A 22536-nucleotide genomic window follows, 5' to 3' on the forward strand; every position below is an offset into this window, starting at 1 on the left:
GTCACTAAAATATTTATTTGTTTTAAAAATAATAAATTATTTATCCTTAACTGATCTTACAATAATCAATATAAATAATTAATGTTTTTCTCAAAATATCTTATTTTAATTAAAGTAATAAGCAATTATTACAATTGTTATTTTGATTGTGACTCTTAATAATTTATTATTATTTTAAATTGATTTTTATCAATTTATTTAGTTTTGCTGAATTGTATAGGATTTAATTAGCAACAAACTGAAATAATGTAGTATTAGTACACCTAACGATATAAAAGTTTCAAAAAATTATAATAATTTGTATGCATAACTTCAATTAGAGTAATTGATAAGTGTATTGATCTTCCCAAAACAAATGAAAAACAGAAAAAAAGTTGATATAATGTTTTTGACGAGGGTGACATTGTTAACCGAAACGTTAATAGTATATTGTGTACTGCGTCTGCTGTCGTCTGCGGCTCGTAACCGCTGTCGAGTCTTTTGTGCCCGCTGGTAAAAAAATTTTAACTTTACGCCCGCAAAATAGGTAAAAAAAACGCGGAAATCGTGCTTGTGTTACAAAAATCAATTATTTTTCGTTTTTCTTTTGAAACAATAGATCAATAGACTTATCTACCAATTCGTTTGTTTATCACTAAAAGATAGATTTATATATTGAACGTATCAATTTCAATTATATCTGTATAAAAATCGATTAAAATAGATTCGATATTATTATTTCTTAATAAGGATACGATTATATTTAAATACCAATAATACAAGATTTTTAAATTGTAATTATTTTAATCGAGTTTTCTCGGATCTTCTATAAATATACATGTAAAGATTATAATGAATATTCAATATTTAAATAGATTATCATCCAAATTGCAAAATATTTTCATTATGTACTCGAATATAAGTAAAAAACTAGATCTTACCTTGTTTCTCCTCGAATTTCTCGATTACTTTCGTAACTAATTTATTATTTTGTTCTTGAAGTTTTTTGTTTTCTTCATTAGCTTGCTCGGCTTTCTTTTTGTAACTTTCGACTTTTTTTTCTAGTTTCATCGTTTTCTGTCTAAGTTCTTGAATAGTTTTCTCAGCAGTAGCATACTTTATCTTCAATTTATCACATTCTGTTATCAATTTCTTGTTTGCATCATCGGGCTTATTCATAGTAGATGACTGACTTGCTTTGGATGAAGGGGACTTTATTTCGTCAATTTTCTTTTTTGTAACCTAAAATTAAGGAGTAGATCAACGAACAAAATATTTAACAATAAATAACGATCAATTTCATTTTCAATAGATTTTTGAGTTATATGCTTAATACCGCTGTTTGGAATAAAACTCTATTAAAATCGATAGGAGTCGATAAAATTCAATTTGGAAAACAACGATTAAGCAATAGTTAACACCAATAATTGGTCTCTAATTAACTTTAACAAGAATTTGTCTTATAGAATTTTATTGACTTCAATCGATTTTAATACAAAAACTAGTTTGAATATATATATATATATATATATATATATATATATATATATATATATATATATATATATATATATAGCTTTAAATTCGATTAAAGATATTATCGATTTTTGTTGACTATATATCTTCAACAGAGAACTTACTTTTAAGTCTTTATCCTTGGACATTTTTAATGATGATTCTGTGAAATTTGCCATCTTGTTAGCTACCTCATTTTTTGATTTTTTTTAGGCGGAGTTTTAGCATTATCTAACAAAGGTAGATTTTTTTCAGATAAACTTTTTGCACTTTCTGATAATGTCAATGACTCGTTTGATTTATCGACGTTTGCCACAGAAGCGTGATTTTCAATTTCTGTTACTTTTGCAGACTAAAATAGAGAAACAAATCGTCGCTGAGGGTGTGTTTGCTGACCTGTTGAGGGACTACCTAGACCTAGCTACTCCAGGCAGCACCACCATCGTACTACCGAATCTCTCCGCCCTCCACCACATCGCGACGAACGGGCCACCAGCTGCAGCACGGCCACGCCGGCTCCACGGGGAGCGCCTCGAGGCGGCGCGCGCGGGTTTTCGAGCGCTTTTGGAGATGGGCATCGTCCGCCTATCAGACAGCTCCTGGGCGAGCCCTCTGCAGCTGGTCAGGAAAGCCGATGGCTCATACCGCATCACGGGCGACTATCGCCAACTCAACAGTCGCACCGTCCCGGACAGATACCCGCTCCCAGTGATAGAGGACCTCTTACTGGAATTACAAGGCGACACCTTCTTGGTCGTAGACTTGAAGAAGGCCTTCTACCAAGTCCCTATCGCTCCCGAAGATGCACACAAGACGGCAATTACAACCCCCTTCGGGCTCTTCGAGTTCACCCGCTCTTCGATGGGGCTCCGCAACGCAGCACAATCTCTCCAGCGCGCAATGGACCACCTTCTGCGCGACCTGCCGTTCGCGCGAGCATATCTGGACGACATAGTCGTTGCCTCCTGGGGCCGAGAGCAGCATTTGGAGCACCTCCGGGTCCTTTTCGCCACGCTGCGCAGGGCTCGCATCAAAATCAATCAGGACAAGTGCGTCCTGGCCAGGGAGTCAGTCAACTATCTCGGGTACCGCATCTCTAAAGATGGCTGTAGTCCACCACCAGGCAAGGTCGAGGCTATCCAGGCTTTTCCGCAGCCGGCCGACACTTCACAACTTCGTCGTTTCTTGGGGCTGGTCAACTACTACAGGCGATGCATCCCTGGCGCTGCACGCCTCCTCGCACCCCTCAACGATCTGCTGAAGCTCTTGCCGCAGTGCAAGAAACCGTCGCCTCTCGCCTGGACGAAGGAAGCCCGAGATGCATTCGAGAAAACGAAGCGGGCGCTCGCAGACGCAGTCACCACCACCTTTCTGCGTCGCGAGGCCCCTCTACGGCTCTACACCGACGCCTCCGACGTCGCCATCGGTGCTGCCCTGGAGCAGTTCGAGAGGGAGGACATCTGGCGTCCTCTAGGCTTCTTTTCCAGAAAGCTCTCGGACACCGAGAGGCGATACAGCACTTACGATAGAGAGCTTCTCGCCGCATTCGCCTCGGTTAAGCACTTCAGCAGCATTCTCGAGGGGCGTCCTTTCACCCTGTTTACGGACCACAAGCCGCTGTCCCTCGCAGCCCAGCAGCCTCCGGAAAAAGCATCGCCTCGCCAGTCCAGACAGCTGGACTACATATTCCAGTTCCCGATCAAGCTGGCGTACGTCAAGGGCCCCAGCAACATCGTCGCAGACGCCTTGTCGAGAGTTAACTCCATCAAGATGCCGGCTTGCCTGGACCTCACCACCCTCGCCCAGCAGCAAGCGAGCGACCAAGACCTGCCGCACTTGCTCGACTCCGGAGACGGAAAACTTCAGCCCCTCAACATCGAGGGTTCCTCTCTGTATTGTGCAGTGGACGGAAACGTAATACGGCCGTACATCCCCAAGGAGCTGAGGAAGACCGTCTTCGAGGCACTGCATGGGCTCTCCCACCCAGGTATCCGCTCCACGACGAGGACGATCGCCCAGAAATACTTCTGGCCACACATGCGGAAGGAGATTGCGCGCTGGGCGCGCTCCTGCGAGCCATGTCAGCTCTCCAAGGTCCACCGGCACAACCGAGCAGCTCTGGGAGACTTCGCGGCCCCGGATGCGCGTTTCGACCACCTGCACCTGGACCTAATCAAGCTCCCGTCGTGCTCGGGTTTCCAGTACTGCCTCACCATAGTCGACAGGTTCTCCAGGTGGCCGCACGCCATCCCTCTTCCGGACCAGCAGGCAGACACGGTCACGCGAGCCTTCCTCGAGCGCTGGATCAGCTCGTTCGGGACGCCACTAACCATCACCACGGACCAGGGCCCGCAATTCGAGGCGCGCCTTTTCGCCGCCCTCGCCAACGTCATCGGCGCAGCCCGGGTGCACACAACACCTTACCACCCGCAGGCCAATGGGCTGGTGGAAAGGATGCATCGCACTCTCAAGGCGGCCCTCATGTGCTGCGCTCCAACACCATGGCCGCAGGCCCTTCCAGCCGTCCTGCTTGGTCTCAGAACGACCTTCAAGGAGGATCTACAGGCTTCTCCAGCCGAGATGCTCTTCGGCACAACTCTCCGAGTCCCAGGAGACTTCTTTGTTTCAGACAGTCATCCAGGGGCTAACGCCCCGGCTTTCGTCGCCGAGTTGCGTGGTCTCATCGGCCGGTTGCGGGCAGCCCCGGGGTCTAGGCACCTTCCGCCTCGCACGCCGTTATTCCACGGCGACTTGCGCACCTGCACGCACGTCTTCAGGCGTGTCGACACGGTCCGCACGACGCTGCAGCCGCCCTACACCGGGCCACACAGGGTGCTCCGACGCCTCGATGACCAGCGATACGTGGTCGAGGTGAGCGGCGAGGCCAAGACTCTCTCGACCAGCTCCCTCAAGCCGGCGTACCTGGAGGTAGCCGATCAGCCGCCTGCCAACACCCCGCTCTCTGCGCGGGCCTCACCAGCTGCAGCGGCTCGGGCTCCTCCACCTGCCGCGCCATCGGCGCAGGCAGCTCCACCAGCCGCGCCATCGGCGCCGGCAGCAACATCATCAGCGTCCGAGGCACGGCCACTCTCAGTGGGTCATCCAGCTGGGCCATCCACACAGGCGCATCCGGCGCCCACGCCGACCACCCAGCCGCAGCCACCTGTGCCTCCGCCTGTCCCGGCGCCTTCATCATCGCCGCCGCCGCCGTCCTCCGCCAGTCCATCCCTCAACAGGCCAAGAAGAACGGTGTCGTTCCGGACGCAGGACACGTCCGGCACTGGCGGGGGAGTAGCTGTGGCGCCACGCGCTGGACAGCGCCGGCGCCGGCGTAAGCAGACGCTGCAGCCGAGGCCTGACTTCGACTAGCGGGGTACCGCCGGAGTCAGCCTCAAGATGTCGTCCGCCCGGCGCCACGCTGTATGTACCTACGCTGTAACCTATTTCTTCAGTTCCGGTTCAGTCGTTGCCGGAGACGGACGCTTCTCGTGGCTAACGATTTTTGTGTCCAAGTATTTAAATTTTCAAGTGATTTACGGCGAGCACGATGCCTGCAAGACTTTTCGAGGATTTGGAGAGCACCTTCCGTTATCAACCCCTCTATGCACGGAGGGTGTTTAACGTCGTGAAAACTCTCTTTGAAGAGAGTTGCCGCGTACCCGACATCAGGTTTGTTCACGACATGGACGTCAAGACCATCGCCCACAGGTGGGAGATGCCCATTGCTAACGGGATAACACAGGGCAAGCATGGGCAACTCACGAAGCGGAAGAAGTACCAGTTGGTGGACTTGTTGGTGGACTTGTTAGCGGACATTCATGTCAAGCGGCTACAACATGAGGATCATATTTTTCTATTGCCCAGTCACCAGCATATAATCTAGTACTATTGGTAGGTACTTAACGAAATACTGAAGGTATCCATGTAAGCCAGCATCTTAATATCAGGCATTCCAACGATACCTCACTCTTAAAAGTAAATAATCCATTAGTTATTCTTAAATGAATAGTTATCTATTGTCTTTTATTTCATCATCAATTTACTTTGTGCTTGTTATATTATTTATTTTTATTGTAAAGCAAACAGCTGCTGGAGTTAAAATCTATTACGATATAAGTGGAAGACAAGAGCGAAAGCACAATTTGCAAGGTTACGCCGTTTCAAGTATTAAAATATCCTGTTTGAATTACCATTGAAGTAGAGATACTCTGGTATTTTCCTCCCTTGTAGTTCTGCTTCAGCAGCTCGTAGCTCTGTGGCTCATACTTCTCTATAGTCTGCGAGGAAATTGAACAGTTTTGAGGGAATAATGCACACGCTGTCGGTATACCATTACCGTCAATATGTAAAATTGTCACAACGTTATTATAATTTTTCTCATACAAAGTATCGTTTTTCTCAGCTCGTAAAAGTTTTGTGTAACTTACGAGATACCACACATGAGCACTTTAAAAGGTCCATGAAGAAATTTGACTCTCTGCGCCCAGGACTTTTTCGCCAGTCTCTTCAACAAAGGAGGTAGCAATAATATAAAAAAATTTAACTATCGTTACTTGTGTGATACTTACTAGAATTGATTTTAATTTTTAAATCTCTTTGCTTACCCAGTCTAGGAGCGCACATGATAGTCCTCGATATCACAACTTAACTAATAGCTTTCACAGCCACTATCTAAAACAGAAAATACATATACTTTGATATTTTTTATCGACCACCAGATCTAAAAAAGATTTGTGAAATTACTAATCTGAGATTAGGTAATTAAAAATAGCTACTCTGAGAGTATTCAAATTACTACACAAATTGTAAATTGGTAATTCCCAAAGTCGCAAAATTAGAATTTTGTGTGGTGATTTGTCTACTTTCAGAGTAGGTCCTATGATAACCTACTCTCAGAATAGTAATTTCACCAATCTTTTCTTACAATGTGCGCTTTCGATATCTCATCTTTTACTTAGTGAGCTTTTACCCTCGCCGTCGGTGAGATCGACGTCACCAATGATCTCGTTCTGCCTCATCAGCGGAATTTAAAATAAAGCCCTAGAAAGCCGCGTGCATCTGCCCGTATCACCAGCGACCCTTACAGCAAGGTCATCGAATAGAGCTCCACCATCGAGCTTGCGCGCCGGTTGCGCGCTCGTTCAACGAGATGCGACAATCGTTCGCGAAAGCGTGATTATACATATTTATATAAATTTTTGTACGTACAAGATATGAAAATAAGAATATACAAATAAATTATTATTTTCTCCAATAAAATAAATATCGAAGCTCAATTATAACTGTTCAAAGAAAAGATAACAAGAAACAACTTTATTTTTAATATTTATTCTTTCTTCTCGATGAAAACAAATTTTTTTTAATCCTTGTACTCCAATGAAGTAATCTTTGAAAACAATTCAAGATAAATGAGAAAAAAAAACATTATAAAACAAAACAAAAGAACTTTCATATGAATTATACTTATACTTATAAAAAACGTGTAAACGAAATCGAACGCTGAATCGATAAAAACGCATTTCATTTTTCTTACATACTATATCACCTACATTGTGCACGTTTACTGTATGCACGTATTCAGTCTGGTTTTGTTTTACTCAAACCTCGTGCTACAGAAACCTTCTTATTAGCTAGCAGCATTTCACCTTTTTTGGAACACTATTACAAAAATAAAACATTGTTTACATATGACATTAACATTGCACAACGTACCTCCAAAGACCAGTATTCATATTTTTCGTACATACCCCCGGGTTTATTTGCTTCTGGTATTCGAAGGTATGATGTATAGTGTAAATGTCATGTACAAATATTCTTGTTTGCAACAGTATCGTAAACTGTGCTGCTGTATGAATTACAGTCCAATACAAAAATTAGACTTATAAAAACGTAGAAATGCAATCGAACGCTTAATCGATACAAACGGATTTTATTCCCTTACTTACTATGACACCTACATTAATCACGTTTACTGTACGGATCGAGTGTTTTTTTCTTAAACCTCGTGATATAAAAATGTAGCGTTTTGCCTTTTTTTGAAAAACTTAATATGACATTAACGTTATACAACGTACCTTCAAATGCCATAATCCATATTTTCTGTTTCTTGGATACTCCCGGGTATATTTGTATCTGGTATTTGAAGGCATTTTGTACCACGTACAAGATATTCACAAGCATTGTTTGATGTAATAGTGTAAGCCTCTATTCCAATAAAAAATTCTTTCGAAACACAACTTTTAATATAAAATAAAAATGAAAAATCCATTCCCTGGGCTTTTAACGCAGTAAAAAGAGCTATTACAAATCATCGTCACTATCGTCGAACACAATATCTTTCCAAGTTAAGTCTTTCTCATCAACAGGAATTTTTTGACGGCAAACGGGACAGCATCTGCTGTGCTCAAGCCATGTATCAATACAATACTTACAGAAACTGTGATTGCATTGGATTTGCTTGCGATCAGTAATGTTGTCTTGACATATTGCGCATTTACCTTCCTCTGCCTTTTTAGCCTGAAATTCAAAGAAAATATTAAAACTTGGAAATAATTAAAATCATTAGAAATTTGTACGAAAAATTAAAAATTTAAAAACACTTCAAGAGTTTAGAATACAACGATTAATAGTAAATTTTTCATAGAGTTTTGTTGTAAATTAATTAAAAAATAATAAATAAATTAAGTTAAAATAGGTTGCGATGCCCTACAAAACTGTCACAATTTGTACGAACCATTACAGATTGTTCGATGAAATTAAATACTTGATCGAAATCATTATCAGCAGCCTCATCAATTAGTAACTGTTCAATTGTACCGCTTTCCTCTTGACTCGTAGCATTATTCGGCACAGGATTACAATTTTTTAATGCTTTCTGCAATTCTGTCGCAACAACATTCGGTAATGTGCGTACTACCGTTTCAGACAAATCCTGCAGGCCCTTTTTAAGCACATCATTCTGCTTTTCAAAGCAACCAATGAGCTGGTTCGCCAGCGACGTCACTAGTTCTTGTCCTTTTTGCTCCAATTTCTCCACAAGTTTCGCTGATCTTTCAGCAGCTGAAAAGCAATAAAGCAATTAATTTATACATTCTATTATTAAATAAATTAATACTAAGAAATAGACCAGATAGTGCTGCTGTAGATCTTGCATTTTTTTCTGTAGTGGTCGAGTCTCCTAATCTTGGTCTTTTAGGCAGTGGTTCTTGGTTTAAGCTGAGGTGCAAACGAGGCTCCCAGCATTGATTGGTGCTTGAAGAAGTGGATGGTCTATTGTACGACCTTATAGATGATGACGGTTGCTCGTACGAACCGCTTACAGCTGTTGAAGTAGATGGTCTGTTGTCAAATCTTGTTGCTCTCGACTGTTGTTGATATGAGCTGCTTGAAGTAGATGCTGCGTTGTACTGGTTCATGGATGTTGTTCGTGGTGGTTGTTCGTATGAGTTGCTTGTGGATCTGGAAGTATGTAATCCATTGTTCCAGTTACTCGATGTAGATGGTTGTTCGTGGCAGCTTCTGTCTCTCGACCATGAGTTTGTAGGGGCTTCATATTTACAGCTATTTGCACATGGTGGATCTTCATAGGAGATGCTCAAGGGTACTTTTGAGTCCTCCTCGTTATACCCAACTATGTCAATAATCCTGATGTGGTTTGGAGACATAGGGCTTTTCTTCCGTCCATCTATTAAAAATCGCATACTTTGGCGGGCTGCGGTTACCATTCCAGTCCAAGTCTGTAAAAGAAAACATATAATAATAGTATTGTAAAGAATTAGTTTTAAGAGCTATTACAAAATATTAGATTGTAAATCATTATATATTATTAGATTGTAAATCATTATTTATTATTCGATTGTAACTTACTTTTTTCCATGCTGCTAAAGTCTTTCTTGTTCCTTTCTTGGCGTGCAATAACGCAAACAGTACACTCCAGTTCTCATCTACTTCAGAAGCTCTAGCTATACCATTTGCCAAACGAGGATGACGCTCCATGAAATCTATGATGCATACTAGTTGTTTATCGGTGGGCTTCTTTTGTGTCCCTGTCGACTGTGCATTATTATTACTGAAAATAAAATGGTACATTTAGAATGTTGTAGAATAACATTTACCCTACGATAGTTAGTACACTGCAAAAACAAAATCTTACTTTAAGATAAATTATCTGATATTTGTTGCGTTGCATTTTTGGCTGAAAATTTTTGGTTTGGAAACTCTTCACAACTAAATTTCATTGTATTGTTAAATCAAAAATAACATGTTTAAAAATATTTTTATGAGTACATACAAAAATTTTTGAAAATGCAACAAAGGCTATAGCCGGGTTACTATGGTGAAATGGCCCCCTTGGAAAATGTATATATGTTATATACCATTCGATGGGGGATAAAAAAAAACTCCCATAGCCAAATTTTTAGCTCTCTGCCTAGTGCGCATGCGCAGTAACGTCGATAAACGTGTTTTTTTGATTTTATTTTTTTCTGAAGTCCCTATAGGATAAAAATTTTTTTAAAAATTCACATTGGTGTATTTTTATGTCATGAATAACTGCAATTTTTTTGGGATTACATAACCACAAATATCGGATCTAAAAAAATTATTAAAGTTTTCAATCGATATTTTGACCCCCTTGTTTTTGAGGTGCAACTTTTTAAGTAGACTTTTTTTGTGTACTTTTTCCCGTTCTTTACGATGGCACTAACGTTTTTTCCTTAAAAATGGTGGCACAACTCGATTTGAGCCAAAAACTGATTTTTTTGCCATTTTTTCACGTTTTTAGCTGGTTATGTTACAATTTAGTTACTAAAGTGACTCCTTTTGAGTAGTTTTGCATATCTTCCCATGAAAACATAATCAAATGAAATATTTTGTTCGCTCCAAGCCGTATTTTTTATATTATCTTACGTTTTCAATGATGGTCTTATCAGAATTTGAGGTAATAAAGGGTTTCTCTCTATATATAAAAAGAATATCGCCGCTGTCAGTGTCTGCTTTTCTCTTTAACCTAAAAATGCCCTCATTTGAGTGATTTAACGCCGAAAAAGGCCATTTTTGGTACCATGTAACCCAAAACTAACCTAAAAATGTCATAATGCAAGGGTTTTCACGCAAAAAAGCCTGTTTTTAGCTAAACATAGCCTTGAAATCGATCGTTTGAGGGTACTTTTGGCGTCTTGTGGTCTTAAAAAGGCCATATTTGGCTTATCTGCCTCTACTTAATTGATTATTCAAAATCTATTGACAGTAATAATTATCAGGTAAAAAGGAATTGAAGTTAAGTATGTTCAATTCGTACAAAGTATAATTTATTATCTTCATAGGCTATTTAAAATAAATTATGGAACGTATACAAGTAGCTTTTTAAAAATAACGAATGTTCACAATAGAAAAAATGATTCACTCATCATTGTCACTATCTTCATCAATACACACTTCAATTTGATCATTAAGAAACATTTTAGACAGAATTTCAGCTGGTCGTATGATTTTTGATAAATATCTTCCATGTGAAAGATAATAGATTATGGCAGCAATATGCGCACAACATCCTATAGTACGGTTACCGTTAGCACAATCACAACAGTGTCTTAAGATGCTAGAATAACCAATACCATTTGGTTTATACTCAACGAAACATTTGTATTGTTTTCTGTTAATATGCCTGGATTGAACTTCAAGTTTGAGAATATTGTTAGTCTCTTTTGAATATCCAATCTTCAAATTATTATCTGCGTCAAGCATTTCCGCTAAGTAAGATATTGTCTGTTTAAGCTGATATGTTCCTGTAAACAGAATTTTCAAATCTTTTATTGTTAATTCAGGAAAGTCTGGTAAATCATCCGAAGTTATTATTTTAAATGGTAGTTTCCGACGACTCCATCTTTTGTCTGCTACTAAAACTGCTAATGTATTTTCAACATTTTTTCTAGATTGCATAGCACTAAATATTTCATCTTGCATGTCTTCATCAGAATCTAGGCGTTTGCCAAACAAGTTATTTAAGTAGCAAGAAATTTTACAATAAGATCCAGTATTTTTCACCATTTTATTATCAAGTTTGTGATCTAATAACCTATATTTTTTCTTTTGAACTCCGTGCACTGCTTCAACAACCCATCGCAGTTTTGTCGTGAATCTTGTTTCATTTGATTCTTGCGTAGAAAGTTGAGATTTTGAACCTTTGAGTGCAGGCATCAAAACAATATACCCATATTTTCTAATTTTTGTTTAATGTCCCTGAAACCTCTATCCAGTATAAAAATGTCCCCTTGGCGAAGAAGTTTCTGTAAAATATTCTGCTTCTCTTCCAATATTTCAATCAGTATTGTAGCATCATTTTTATTTGCAAGATATGGACCTAACTGGTCAACAACATAACCATTAGTAGTACATATAGTAAATGGTTTAGTCAGAGGAACTTTTTTTTGGCCTGAATAAGATTTTCTTTGGTACTCGTTATTAGAGCTTTTTTCATGCCTTATATAAGTACCATCAGCAATCAAAATAAGTTGTTTACCAGGATGTAATTTCTTTGCCATATTAGAAGTTTGATTTTCAATCAATTCATTTCTGTCTACATTTTCTAATCCAAAGTGTTTTGGTAGTAAATCTTTTTCGAAAGATAATAATACTGATTGACAAAAACGAGATACTTGTTGTTCGCTTTCAATGTCAAATATTGTAGAGATGAGCGAGTTAGAATTCCCAGAGCGCTTTTTGAATAAAAATACGACAATGGCTTGTGTCGCTGTCCTTACACAGGAATTCTTCAGAGAAGTGAGTTGATCTTTAAGATAATTAATATTTTCCCACGTTAATCCCGTAAAAACTTTCAATTTTTTTTCAGGCATGGAAAATTCAGCTACTGTATCTAATAAAGTTTCGTCTGCTTTCATTGATAATTGACTCAAAAATTGTAGTAATTCATCAATATATACCGTACTTGTAGTGGAAAAAATATTAATTTTATTTAGTTCATCTTCATAAAATCTTTTTTTAATTAAATGTGTGCAACAGCATCTATTGCCATGTGGAATAAAAACATTCATTTTACTATAAACTTGAATTCGGGCCTCTAAAGGAACTAATATATTATTAGTCTGTTTTTGGTACCCACAAACAAAGCAATATTTATGTGTCGCAATCGTCCTTTGAATAAGTAATTCCGTGGTTGCTCGTACTTTTTGTTCCTTTATTGTGTATACAGATGATTGTGTACTTTCCTGAGATGATGAAGTGACAGTTAGCTGAGAAAATGATTCAGAAACATTTGAATCTTGAGACGAAGCAGTTGCTGGAACATTAACCTTTTTAGGTTTAGAGCTTGATATGTATTTGGCTAATCGCTTTCTACATGAATCACAAATTACATCATGGATGTAAATATCTTTATTTGATAATTGTTTAGCATATTCGATTTCAACTTCAGATTCGATTTCCTTTTCTCGACCAATTGATTTTCTAATATAAATATTACACATGGCACATCTTCGATCATCGCGTTTCCTGATGTTATCTGACTCTTCATTACTATTAGATGCCATATTTATTTAACCATTAGACAAGAAGATCACTTCTGAAATAATAAAATATAAATATTTTACAATACATTTAAAAATGCTGTTAGTTAGTTTTTAAAAATCTAAAAAAATTGTTTGCCTTTTTTTAAATTAAAAACTAGAATGAATAATAAATATTACAAAAATATTATAATCTAAGTTCTTGTATAATCCAGTTTTCTCAGTAGCTTTACATGAAAAGTAAAAAAATAATATTGCCTAGTAAAAGTGAAATAAGTTGTATTTCATTTATAAGTTTTTTAAGCAAGTAATTTTTTTTTTGTCATAAAAACTGTATTGAAGTGCTTGCACCTAGTGATTTTATAAAATCAACAAACCTATGAAATTATTATATTCAATTTGTTTTTTTGTAAAAATATGTTCTTGTATCTAGACATGAATAACAGTGTATTTTAAAATAAATAAATAATGTTGTTTTTAATGATGTTTCATATACGTATGTGTTTAAAGCATAGGTTAGCTTGTGTTTACTTTATTCATTTTACATTTTTTTAACTTAAAAGTTAATTGACAATTAATAAGTTCGCATCCTATTAGTTCTATTTTTCATTTTTATTATTTCTCATGTATTGTTTTTATGTAAAACCAAATATTTTTTCTCATCTCATAATAATTAACTATAGTAAAAATCACATCATATATAGTCATATGCAGATATTTATGTGCAGTTTTTATTAATTTGACAGTATTTTATACATAAACAAATTAATTATTGTTCAAGACTTTCTATATTTTATCAATTTAATCATACTTGTATAATTAATATACCGCATTACATCAAAACATGCAACTCATCAATCGTCAAATCCGTTTCTAGCAAAAGTTTATTGTCATATTTTATTCAAATGTTTTTCCTTCTTAATTTTATTTAGTTAATAGTTTCAACAACTTTATGTTTAACTAATTTCTCATTTTACTTTATGTGATTAGCCTAAATTGGTTAAGTTAAATAGATAAAGACTCGTTCCCCTTACATGCATTGTACGTATATCTATATCTATAGGATTGAAAATTCATTTTTATTAATTACTTTTTTGTTAGCTTATTGATTTAAAATCTGATTGCTATTTTTGTTTTAGGATAAGATCGGATCTTTATGCGAGTACTAAAACAGTTTATAATTTAATGTTGGTTTAAACTTTTGATTTTATGCAAGAATTTAATAACGTACACAACATGTTTTTCTTATTTAGCGTATAAAAAGGTCTAATAATTATCTGTTATTATTATTACATTATTATATTATTATATTATATTATTATATTATTATATCATATTATTATATCATATTATTATATTACTATATTATCTGTCATTATTTTTGATACAATTACTCTTAATACTACAGAATTTATAATAAAAATTTTATTTTTCTACCCATTAATAAGTCTTACTCTGCATATACCGGTAAAATACAAGTGTATTTATTATAAATACATGGGAGATTTTTTATTTATCAGTAGGTTGGTTACAGTATTTTTTTCAAAACGCAAAGTGTCGGCATAAAAATAACATTTTAGATATTAATAATAGGTTTTCATTTTAAAGAAGTTATTTAACAAAATATTAATTTATTGTGTAATATGTATTAGAAATACATATAACCCTAATATCAAAGCATATAATCTGTGATGTCAAAACTTTTGAAAAACTTTGTTAAATCTTCATTTTTTTAAAGGATATGTAAAATATATAGTACTCACTTTAAATATACAAGATTGTTAGTTTTGAAGTAAACAGCAGAAAGATTTAAAGTAGCCGCGTCAGCCTTCGGTTCCAACTAACTCCAATGTATTTGAAAATAAATACTTAACTACTTTATTATTTTTTCTAGTATTGCTATCAATTATCAGTCAAAAGCCGAAATAGTAAAAAGAAAAATCGAAACAATTTTTATTTGCTAGATTTTAATTTACTTTAAAAGTTATAAACTTATACTAACAGCGTTTTCACCATTCACTTGTATTAGTATATTATGGAGAAAGTACAATTGAGTCCGTCGTCCCGTACCGACCTCGGGACATACCGTCTGAAATAAGCTGTTTTTACGGGATTGGCTAATTCTGTACCGTCGATTGGGTTATCGAACAGAATTAGCCAATAATATAAAAGTGACTTATTTCAGACGGTATGTCCCGGGGTCGGTACGGGACGGGACGGGACGTATTGTACTTTCTCCCTTATATAGACAATTGTAAGAAAAAAAAAATTAGTTTTGAAAAAAACAATGTTGGCCATTGGTTTGCGCATCGTTTAATTAATTAAGAAATCAAAATACTTTATTTGTTTATGCTCCTGATAATTCTTAATTTTATGATTGACCATTCACTACGCAGATCGTCTGCATTGCAGCCGCCGCGTCAACCGCGCGGCCAAGCATAACCTTTTATTATAAATAAAAATAAACAGTAAACAAAAAAGTGCGACAGAGACAATACTTTCGACCAATCACAGAACGTTTAAAAAGAACATAACATTAGCCATCAGTTTTATAATAAGGTGATATCACAATTCTGATAAGACCATCATTGAAAACGTAAGATAATATAAAAAATACGGCTTGGAGCGAACAAAATATTTCATTTGATTATGTTTTCATGGGAAGATATGCAAAACTACTTAAAAGGAGTCACTTTAGTAACTAAATTGTAACATAACCAGCTAAAAACGTGAAAAAATGGCAAAAAAAATCAGTTTTTGGCTCAAATCGAGTTGTCCCACCATTTTTAAGGAAAAAACGTTAGTGCCATCGTAAAGAACGGGAAAAAGTACACAAAAAAAGTCTACTTAAAAATATGCGCACAACATCCTATAGTACGGTTACCGTTAGCACAATCACAACAGTGTCTTAAGATGCTTAACAGTGTCTTAAGATACACAATAAATTAATATTTTGTTAAATAACTTCTTTAAAATGAAAACCTATTATTAATATCTAAAATGTTATTTTTATGCCGACACTTTGAGTTTTGAAAAAAATACTGTAACCAACCTACTAATAAATAAAAAATCTCCCATGTATTTATAATAAATACACTTGTATTTTACCGGTATATGCAGAGTAAGACTTATTAATGGGTAGAAAAATAAAATTTTTATTATAAATTCTGTAGTATTAAGAGTAATTGTATCAAAAATAATGACAGATAATATAGTAATATAATAATATGATATAATAATATGATATAATAATATAATAATGTAATATAATAATATAATAATGTAATAATAATAACAGATAATTATTAGACCTTTTTATACGCTAAATAAGAAAAACATATTGTGTACGTTATTAAATTCTTGCATAAAATCAAAAGTTTAAACCAACATTAAATTATAAACTGTTTTAGTACTCGCATAAAGATCCGATCTTATCCTAAAACAAAAATAGCAATCAGATTTTAAATCAATAAGCTAACAAAAAAGTAATTAATAAAAATGAATTTTCAATCCTATAGATATAGATATACGTACAATGCATGTAAGGGGAACGAGTCTTTATCTATTTAACTTAACCAATTTAGGCTAATCACATAAAGTAAAATGAGAAATTAGTTAAACATAAAGTTGTTGAAACTATTAACTAAATAAAATTAAGAAGGAAAAACATTTGAATAAAATATGACAATAAACTTTTGCTAGAAACGGATTTGACGATTGATGAGTTGCATGTTTTGATGTAATGCGGTATATTAATTATACAAGTATGATTAAATTGATAAAATATAGAAAGTCTTGAACAATAATTAATTTGTTTATGTATAAAATACTGTCAAATTAATAAAAACTGCACATAAATATCTGCATATGACTATATATGATGTGATTTTTACTATAGTTAATTATTATGAGATGAGAAAAAATATTTGGTTTTACATAAAAACAATACATGAGAAATAATAAAAATGAAAAATAGAACTAATAGGATGCGAACTTATTAATTGTCAATTAACTTTTAAGTTAAAAAAATGTAAAATGAATAAAGTAAACACAAGCTAACCTATGCTTTAAACACATACGTATATGAAACATCATTAAAAACAACATTATTTATTTATTTTAAAATACACTGTTATTCATGTCTAGATACAAGAACATATTTTTACAAAAAAACAAATTGAATATAATAATTTCATAGGTTTGTTGATTTTATAAAATCACTAGGTGCAAGCACTTCAATACAGTTTTTATGACAAAAAAAAAATTACTTGCTTAAAAAACTTATAAATGAAATACAACTTATTTCACTTTTACTAGGCAATATTATTTTTTTACTTTTCATGTAAAGCTACTGAGAAAACTGGATTATACAAGAACTTAGATTATAATATTTTTGTAATATTTATTATTCATTCTAGTTTTTAATTTAAAAAAAGGCAAACAATTTTTTTAGATTTTTAAAAACTAACTAACAGCATTTTTAAATGTATTGTAAAATATTTATATTTTATTATTTCAGAAGTGATCTTCTTGTCTAATGGTTAAATAAATATGGCATCTAATAGTAATGAAGAGTCAGATAACATCAGGAAACGCGATGATCGAAGATGTGCCATGTGTAATATTTATATTAGAAAATCAATTGGTCGAGAAAAGGAAATCGAATCTGAAGTTGAAATCGAATATGCTAAACAATTATCAAATAAAGATATTTACATCCATGATGTAATTTGTGATTCATGTAGAAAGCGATTAGCCAAATACATATCAAGCTCTAAACCTAAAAAGGTTAATGTTCCAGCAACTGCTTCGTCTCAAGATTCAAATGTTTCTGAATCATTTTCTCAGCTAACTGTCACTTCATCATCTCAGGAAAGTACACAATCATCTGTATACACAATAAAGGAACAAAAAGTACGAGCAACCACGGAATTACTTATTCAAAGGACGATTGCGACACATAAATATTGCTTTGTTTGTGGGTACCAAAAACAGACTAATAATATATTAGTTCCTTTAGAGGCCCGAATTCAAGTTTATAGTAAAATGAATGTTTTTATTCCACATGGCAATAGATGCTGTTGCACACATTTAATTAAAAAAAGATTTTATGAAGATGAACTAAATAAAATTAATATTTTTTCCACTACAAGTACGGTATATATTGATGAATTACTACAATTTTTGAGTCAATTATCAATGAAAGCAGACGAAACTTTATTAGATACAGTAGCTGAATTTTCCATGCCTGAAAAAAAATTGAAAGTTTTTACGGGATTAACGTGGGAAAATATTAATTATCTTAAAGATCAACTCACTTCTCTGAAGAATTCCTGTGTAAGGACAGCGACACAAGCCATTGTCGTATTTTTATTCAAAAAGCGCTCTGGGAATTCTAACTCGCTCATCTCTACAATATTTGACATTGAAAGCGAACAACAAGTATCTCGTTTTTGTCAATCAGTATTATTATCTTTCGAAAAAGATTTACTACCAAAACACTTTGGATTAGAAAATGTAGACAGAAATGAATTGATTGAAAATCAAACTTCTAATATGGCAAAGAAATTACATCCTGGTAAACAACTTATTTTGATTGCTGATGGTACTTATATAAGGCATGAAAAAAGCTCTAATAACGAGTACCAAAGAAAATCTTATTCAGGCCAAAAAAAAGTTCCTCTGACTAAACCATTTACTATATGTACTACTAATGGTTATGTTGTTGACCAGTTAGGTCCATATCTTGCAAATAAAAATGATGCTACAATACTGATTGAAATATTGGAAGAGAAGCAGAATATTTTACAGAAACTTCTTCGCCAAGGGGACATTTTTATACTGGATAGAGGTTTCAGGGACATTAAACAAAAATTAGAAAATATGGGTATATTGTTTTGATGCCTGCACTCAAAGGTTCAAAATCTCAACTTTCTACGCAAGAATCAAATGAAACAAGATTCACGACAAAACTGCGATGGGTTGTTGAAGCAGTGCACGGAGTTCAAAAGAAAAAATATAGGTTATTAGATCACAAACTTGATAATAAAATGGTGAAAAATACTGGATCTTATTGTAAAATTTCTTGCTACTTAAATAACTTGTTTGGCAAACGCCTAGATTCTGATGAAGACATGCAAGATGAAATATTTAGTGCTATGCAATCTAGAAAAAATGTTGAAAATACATTAGCAGTTTTAGTAGCAGACAAAAGATGGAGTCGTCGGAAACTACCATTTAAAATAATAACTTCGGATGATTTACCAGACTTTCCTGAATTAACAATAAAAGATTTGAAAATTCTGTTTACAGGAACATATCAGCTTAAACAGACAATATCTTACTTAGCGGAAATGCTTGACGCAGATAATAATTTGAAGATTGGATATTCAAAAGAGACTAACAATATTCTCAAACTTGAAGTTCAATCCAGGCATATTAACAGAAAACAATACAAATGTTTCGTTGAGTATAAACCAAATGGTATTGGTTATTCTAGCATCTTAAGACACTGTTGTGATTGTGCTAACGGTAACCGTACTATAGGATGTTGTGCGCATATTGCTGCCATAATCTATTATCTTTCACATGGAAGATATTTATCAAAAATCATACGACCAGCTGAAATTCTGTCTAAAATGTTTCTTAATGATCAAATTGAAGTGTGTATTGATGAAGATAGTGACAATGATGAGTGAATCATTTTTTCTATTGTGAACATTCGTTATTTTTAAAAAGCTACTTGTATACGTTCCATAATTTATTTTAAATAGCCTATGAAGATAATAAATTATACTTTGTACGAATTGAACATACTTAACTTCAATTCCTTTTTACCTGATAATTATTACTGTCAATAGATTTTGAATAATCAATTAAGTAGAGGCAGATAAGCCAAATATGGCCTTTTTAAGACCACAAGACGCCAAAAGTACCCTCAAACGATCGATTTCAAGGCTATGTTTAGCTAAAAACAGACTTTTTTGCGTGAAAACCCTTGCATTATGACATTTTTAGGTTAGTTTTGGGTTACATGGTACCAAAAATGGCCTTTTTCGGCGTTAAATCACTCAAATGAGGGCATTTTTAGGTTAAAGAGAAAAGCAGACACTGACAGCGGCGATATTCTTTTTATATATAGAGAGAAACCCTTTATTACCTCAAATTCTGATAAGACCATCATTGAAAACGTAAGATAATATAAAAAATACGGCTTGGAGCGAACAAAATATTTCATTTGATTATGTTTTCATGGGAAGATATGCAAAACTACTCAAAAGGAGTCACTTTAGTAACTAAATTGTAACATAACCAGCTAAAAACGTGAAAAAATGGCAAAAAAAATCAGTTTTTGGCTCAAATCGAGTTGTGCCACCATTTTTAAGGAAAAAACGTTAGTGCCATCGTAAAGAACGGGAAAAAGTACACAAAAAAAGTCTACTTAAAAAGTTGCACCTCAAAAACAAGGGGGTCAAAATATCGATTGAAAACTTTAATAATTTTTTTAGATCCGATATTTGAGGTTATGTAATCCCAAAAAAATTGCAGTTATTCATGACATAAAAATACACCAATGTGAATTTTTAAAAAAATTTTTATCCTATAGGGACTTCAGAAAAAAATAAAATCAAAAAAACACGTTTATCGACGTTACTGCGCATGCGCACTAGGCAGAGAGCTAAAAATTTGGCTATGGGAGTTTTTTTTTATCCCCCATCGAATGGTATATAACATATATACATTTTCCAAGGGGGCCATTTCACCATAGTAACCCGGCTATAGCCTTTCAGATCAACTGATCTGAAAGTAAGATTTTATTTTTTAAGTGTACCAACAATTGTCATTTGTTTAGATACAATTTTTTACGCAAACAAACATTCCCTCCCAATGCCCAAAATTGCGAAAAATTGTGCGATTCCCATTGTTGCGAAAAATAATATACGCGCCCTTTCCCTCCCTTGGTACGTAATATACTATTCTTTTCGTCGATCGGACATTGACAGAATTGCAAATATATATTAGCAATAAATATGAACGGTCGGTCTATACGCCAGGCATCGCGTACGCGAAACGGGACGCGAAATGTTCGTGTACGCGAGCTGAAATTTAGCTAGTCTAGTCTTTGTAGCATTGCACAAAGACTATTTGTATTTGATGCTAGAATGTAACTTTAACGTAATAAGTACTCACTCTTTTTCGTCCGACATTGTTGGTTAAACAATTAGAAACGTGTGCGCTCAGTAGGCCGCTTCGAAAAGGAATTGCCCACGGACTGTCGCGCCGTGACCGCGTGGTGTAGTTCGCGCGCCAATTCTCCTCGCCCCCCCCCCCCCCCCATCACGAAAAACAAAAGACGATAGCCCGCCAATTTAAAAGTTGATTATACTGTAAAAAATCCCAACTAGATTTACATTTGCAATTGAAAAATAATACTCTCAGTGTAGTAAAGTAATTATCCGCTATATCTTTGTAATAATTTGATAATAAAAAGGAAACCAATCTAATTAACTAAAAAATTACCAAAACTCTAGTAAAATAACTACAATTTCCTCGACAATTTTGTAACAATGAGACACTAAGTGTTGTAATTCTATGATTGGATTTTTTTTCAGAGATCCGTTTATTAGAATGATAAATTAATTATAATTAATGATAATTAATTTTACGTTAAAATACATGAAACCTTTCAAAATGTCAAAATACATTTTAATTACCTGTTAATCTAAAAAAAATTAACTTTTAAAAAAGTAAAAAGTTAGGCAAGTTTGATATATTTCGCAACAAAATTACAGATTGAAAAGTACTAAGATCAATCAAACAAAGTCAAGTTTATTATATTTAATCGTGATGAAGCAAGGAACAACTCTCAAGATAATTACTACGTAACTTGCCATGCCCGTTTAATTTTGTTTATTGGTAAACAACTAAAATTTCCTTTTATGTATTAGAACGTCATACAAACACCATAAGTACAATGAAACGGGCATGGCAAGTTACGTAGTAATTATCTTGAGAGTTGTTCCTTGCTTCATCACGATTAAATATAATAAACTTGACTTTGTTTGGTTGATCTTAGTACTTTTCAATCTGTAATTTTGTTGCGAAATATATCAAACTTGCCTAACTTTTTACTTTTTTAAAAGTTAATTTTTTTTAGAGATTTCAATCCTTTTTAGTAAATTTTTTTGAGTATTTCATATTCGACGTCGTAGAAATAAAATATAAGCATATTTAGCACCTTTAGATCAAAGCTTTTTTGTAACATTTTTATCACTAACATGAGATCACTGATAGTTCTGATATACACCACCCTCGAATTATTTCTACGCCTAGACACCAAAGAACCACGGCGCGAACTACCTAGAACTCGTTATCGGCCACCCTGTACACCTAGACGCCGTCATCGTATGATTTATTTACCTAGACAACAAAAACCACGAAGCGCACCACCTAGACGTCGTCATCAGCCACCCTATTTATCTAGACACCTTCCTTGAAAGATTTTTACACCAAACACCGA

General features: G+C 35.0%; 1 protein-coding gene across 1 annotated transcript; it reads right to left on the reverse strand.

Moving 5' to 3' along the window:
* Positions 1-6928: 6928 nt before the first annotated feature.
* On the reverse strand, positions 6929-9750 carry LOC103318191 (E3 ubiquitin-protein ligase rnf8). Its single transcript, XM_031933000.1, has 4 exons — positions 9361-9750; positions 8621-9230; positions 8228-8553; positions 6929-8010 (listed from the first exon to the last, which is right to left on the reverse strand). Exons 1-4 carry the CDS (start codon positions 9580-9582, stop codon positions 7795-7797), a joined length of 1374 nt encoding a protein of 457 aa, XP_031788860.1. The 5' UTR covers positions 9583-9750; the 3' UTR covers positions 6929-7794.
* Positions 9751-22536: the final 12786 nt, after the last annotated feature.

This window comes from Nasonia vitripennis (genome assembly GCF_009193385.2).
Source record: "Nasonia vitripennis strain AsymCx chromosome 1 unlocalized genomic scaffold, Nvit_psr_1.1 chr1_random0009, whole genome shotgun sequence".
NCBI lineage: Eukaryota > Metazoa > Arthropoda > Insecta > Hymenoptera > Pteromalidae > Nasonia > Nasonia vitripennis.

Excerpts from the sequence above, each read along its gene's own strand:
- LOC103318191 (XM_031933000.1), bottom strand. The coding sequence starts at position 9,582 with ATGTACCATTTTATTTTCAGTAATAATAATGCACAGTCGACAGGGACA. Across the intron at positions 8,554-8,620 it reads ATCTACAGCAGCACTATCTG|CTGCTGAAAGATCAGCGAAA; the intron begins GTCTATTTCTTA and ends ATTGCTTTTCAG. Across the intron at positions 8,011-8,227 it reads TCATCGAACAATCTGTAATG|GCTAAAAAGGCAGAGGAAGG; the intron begins GTTCGTACAAAT and ends TTTGAATTTCAG.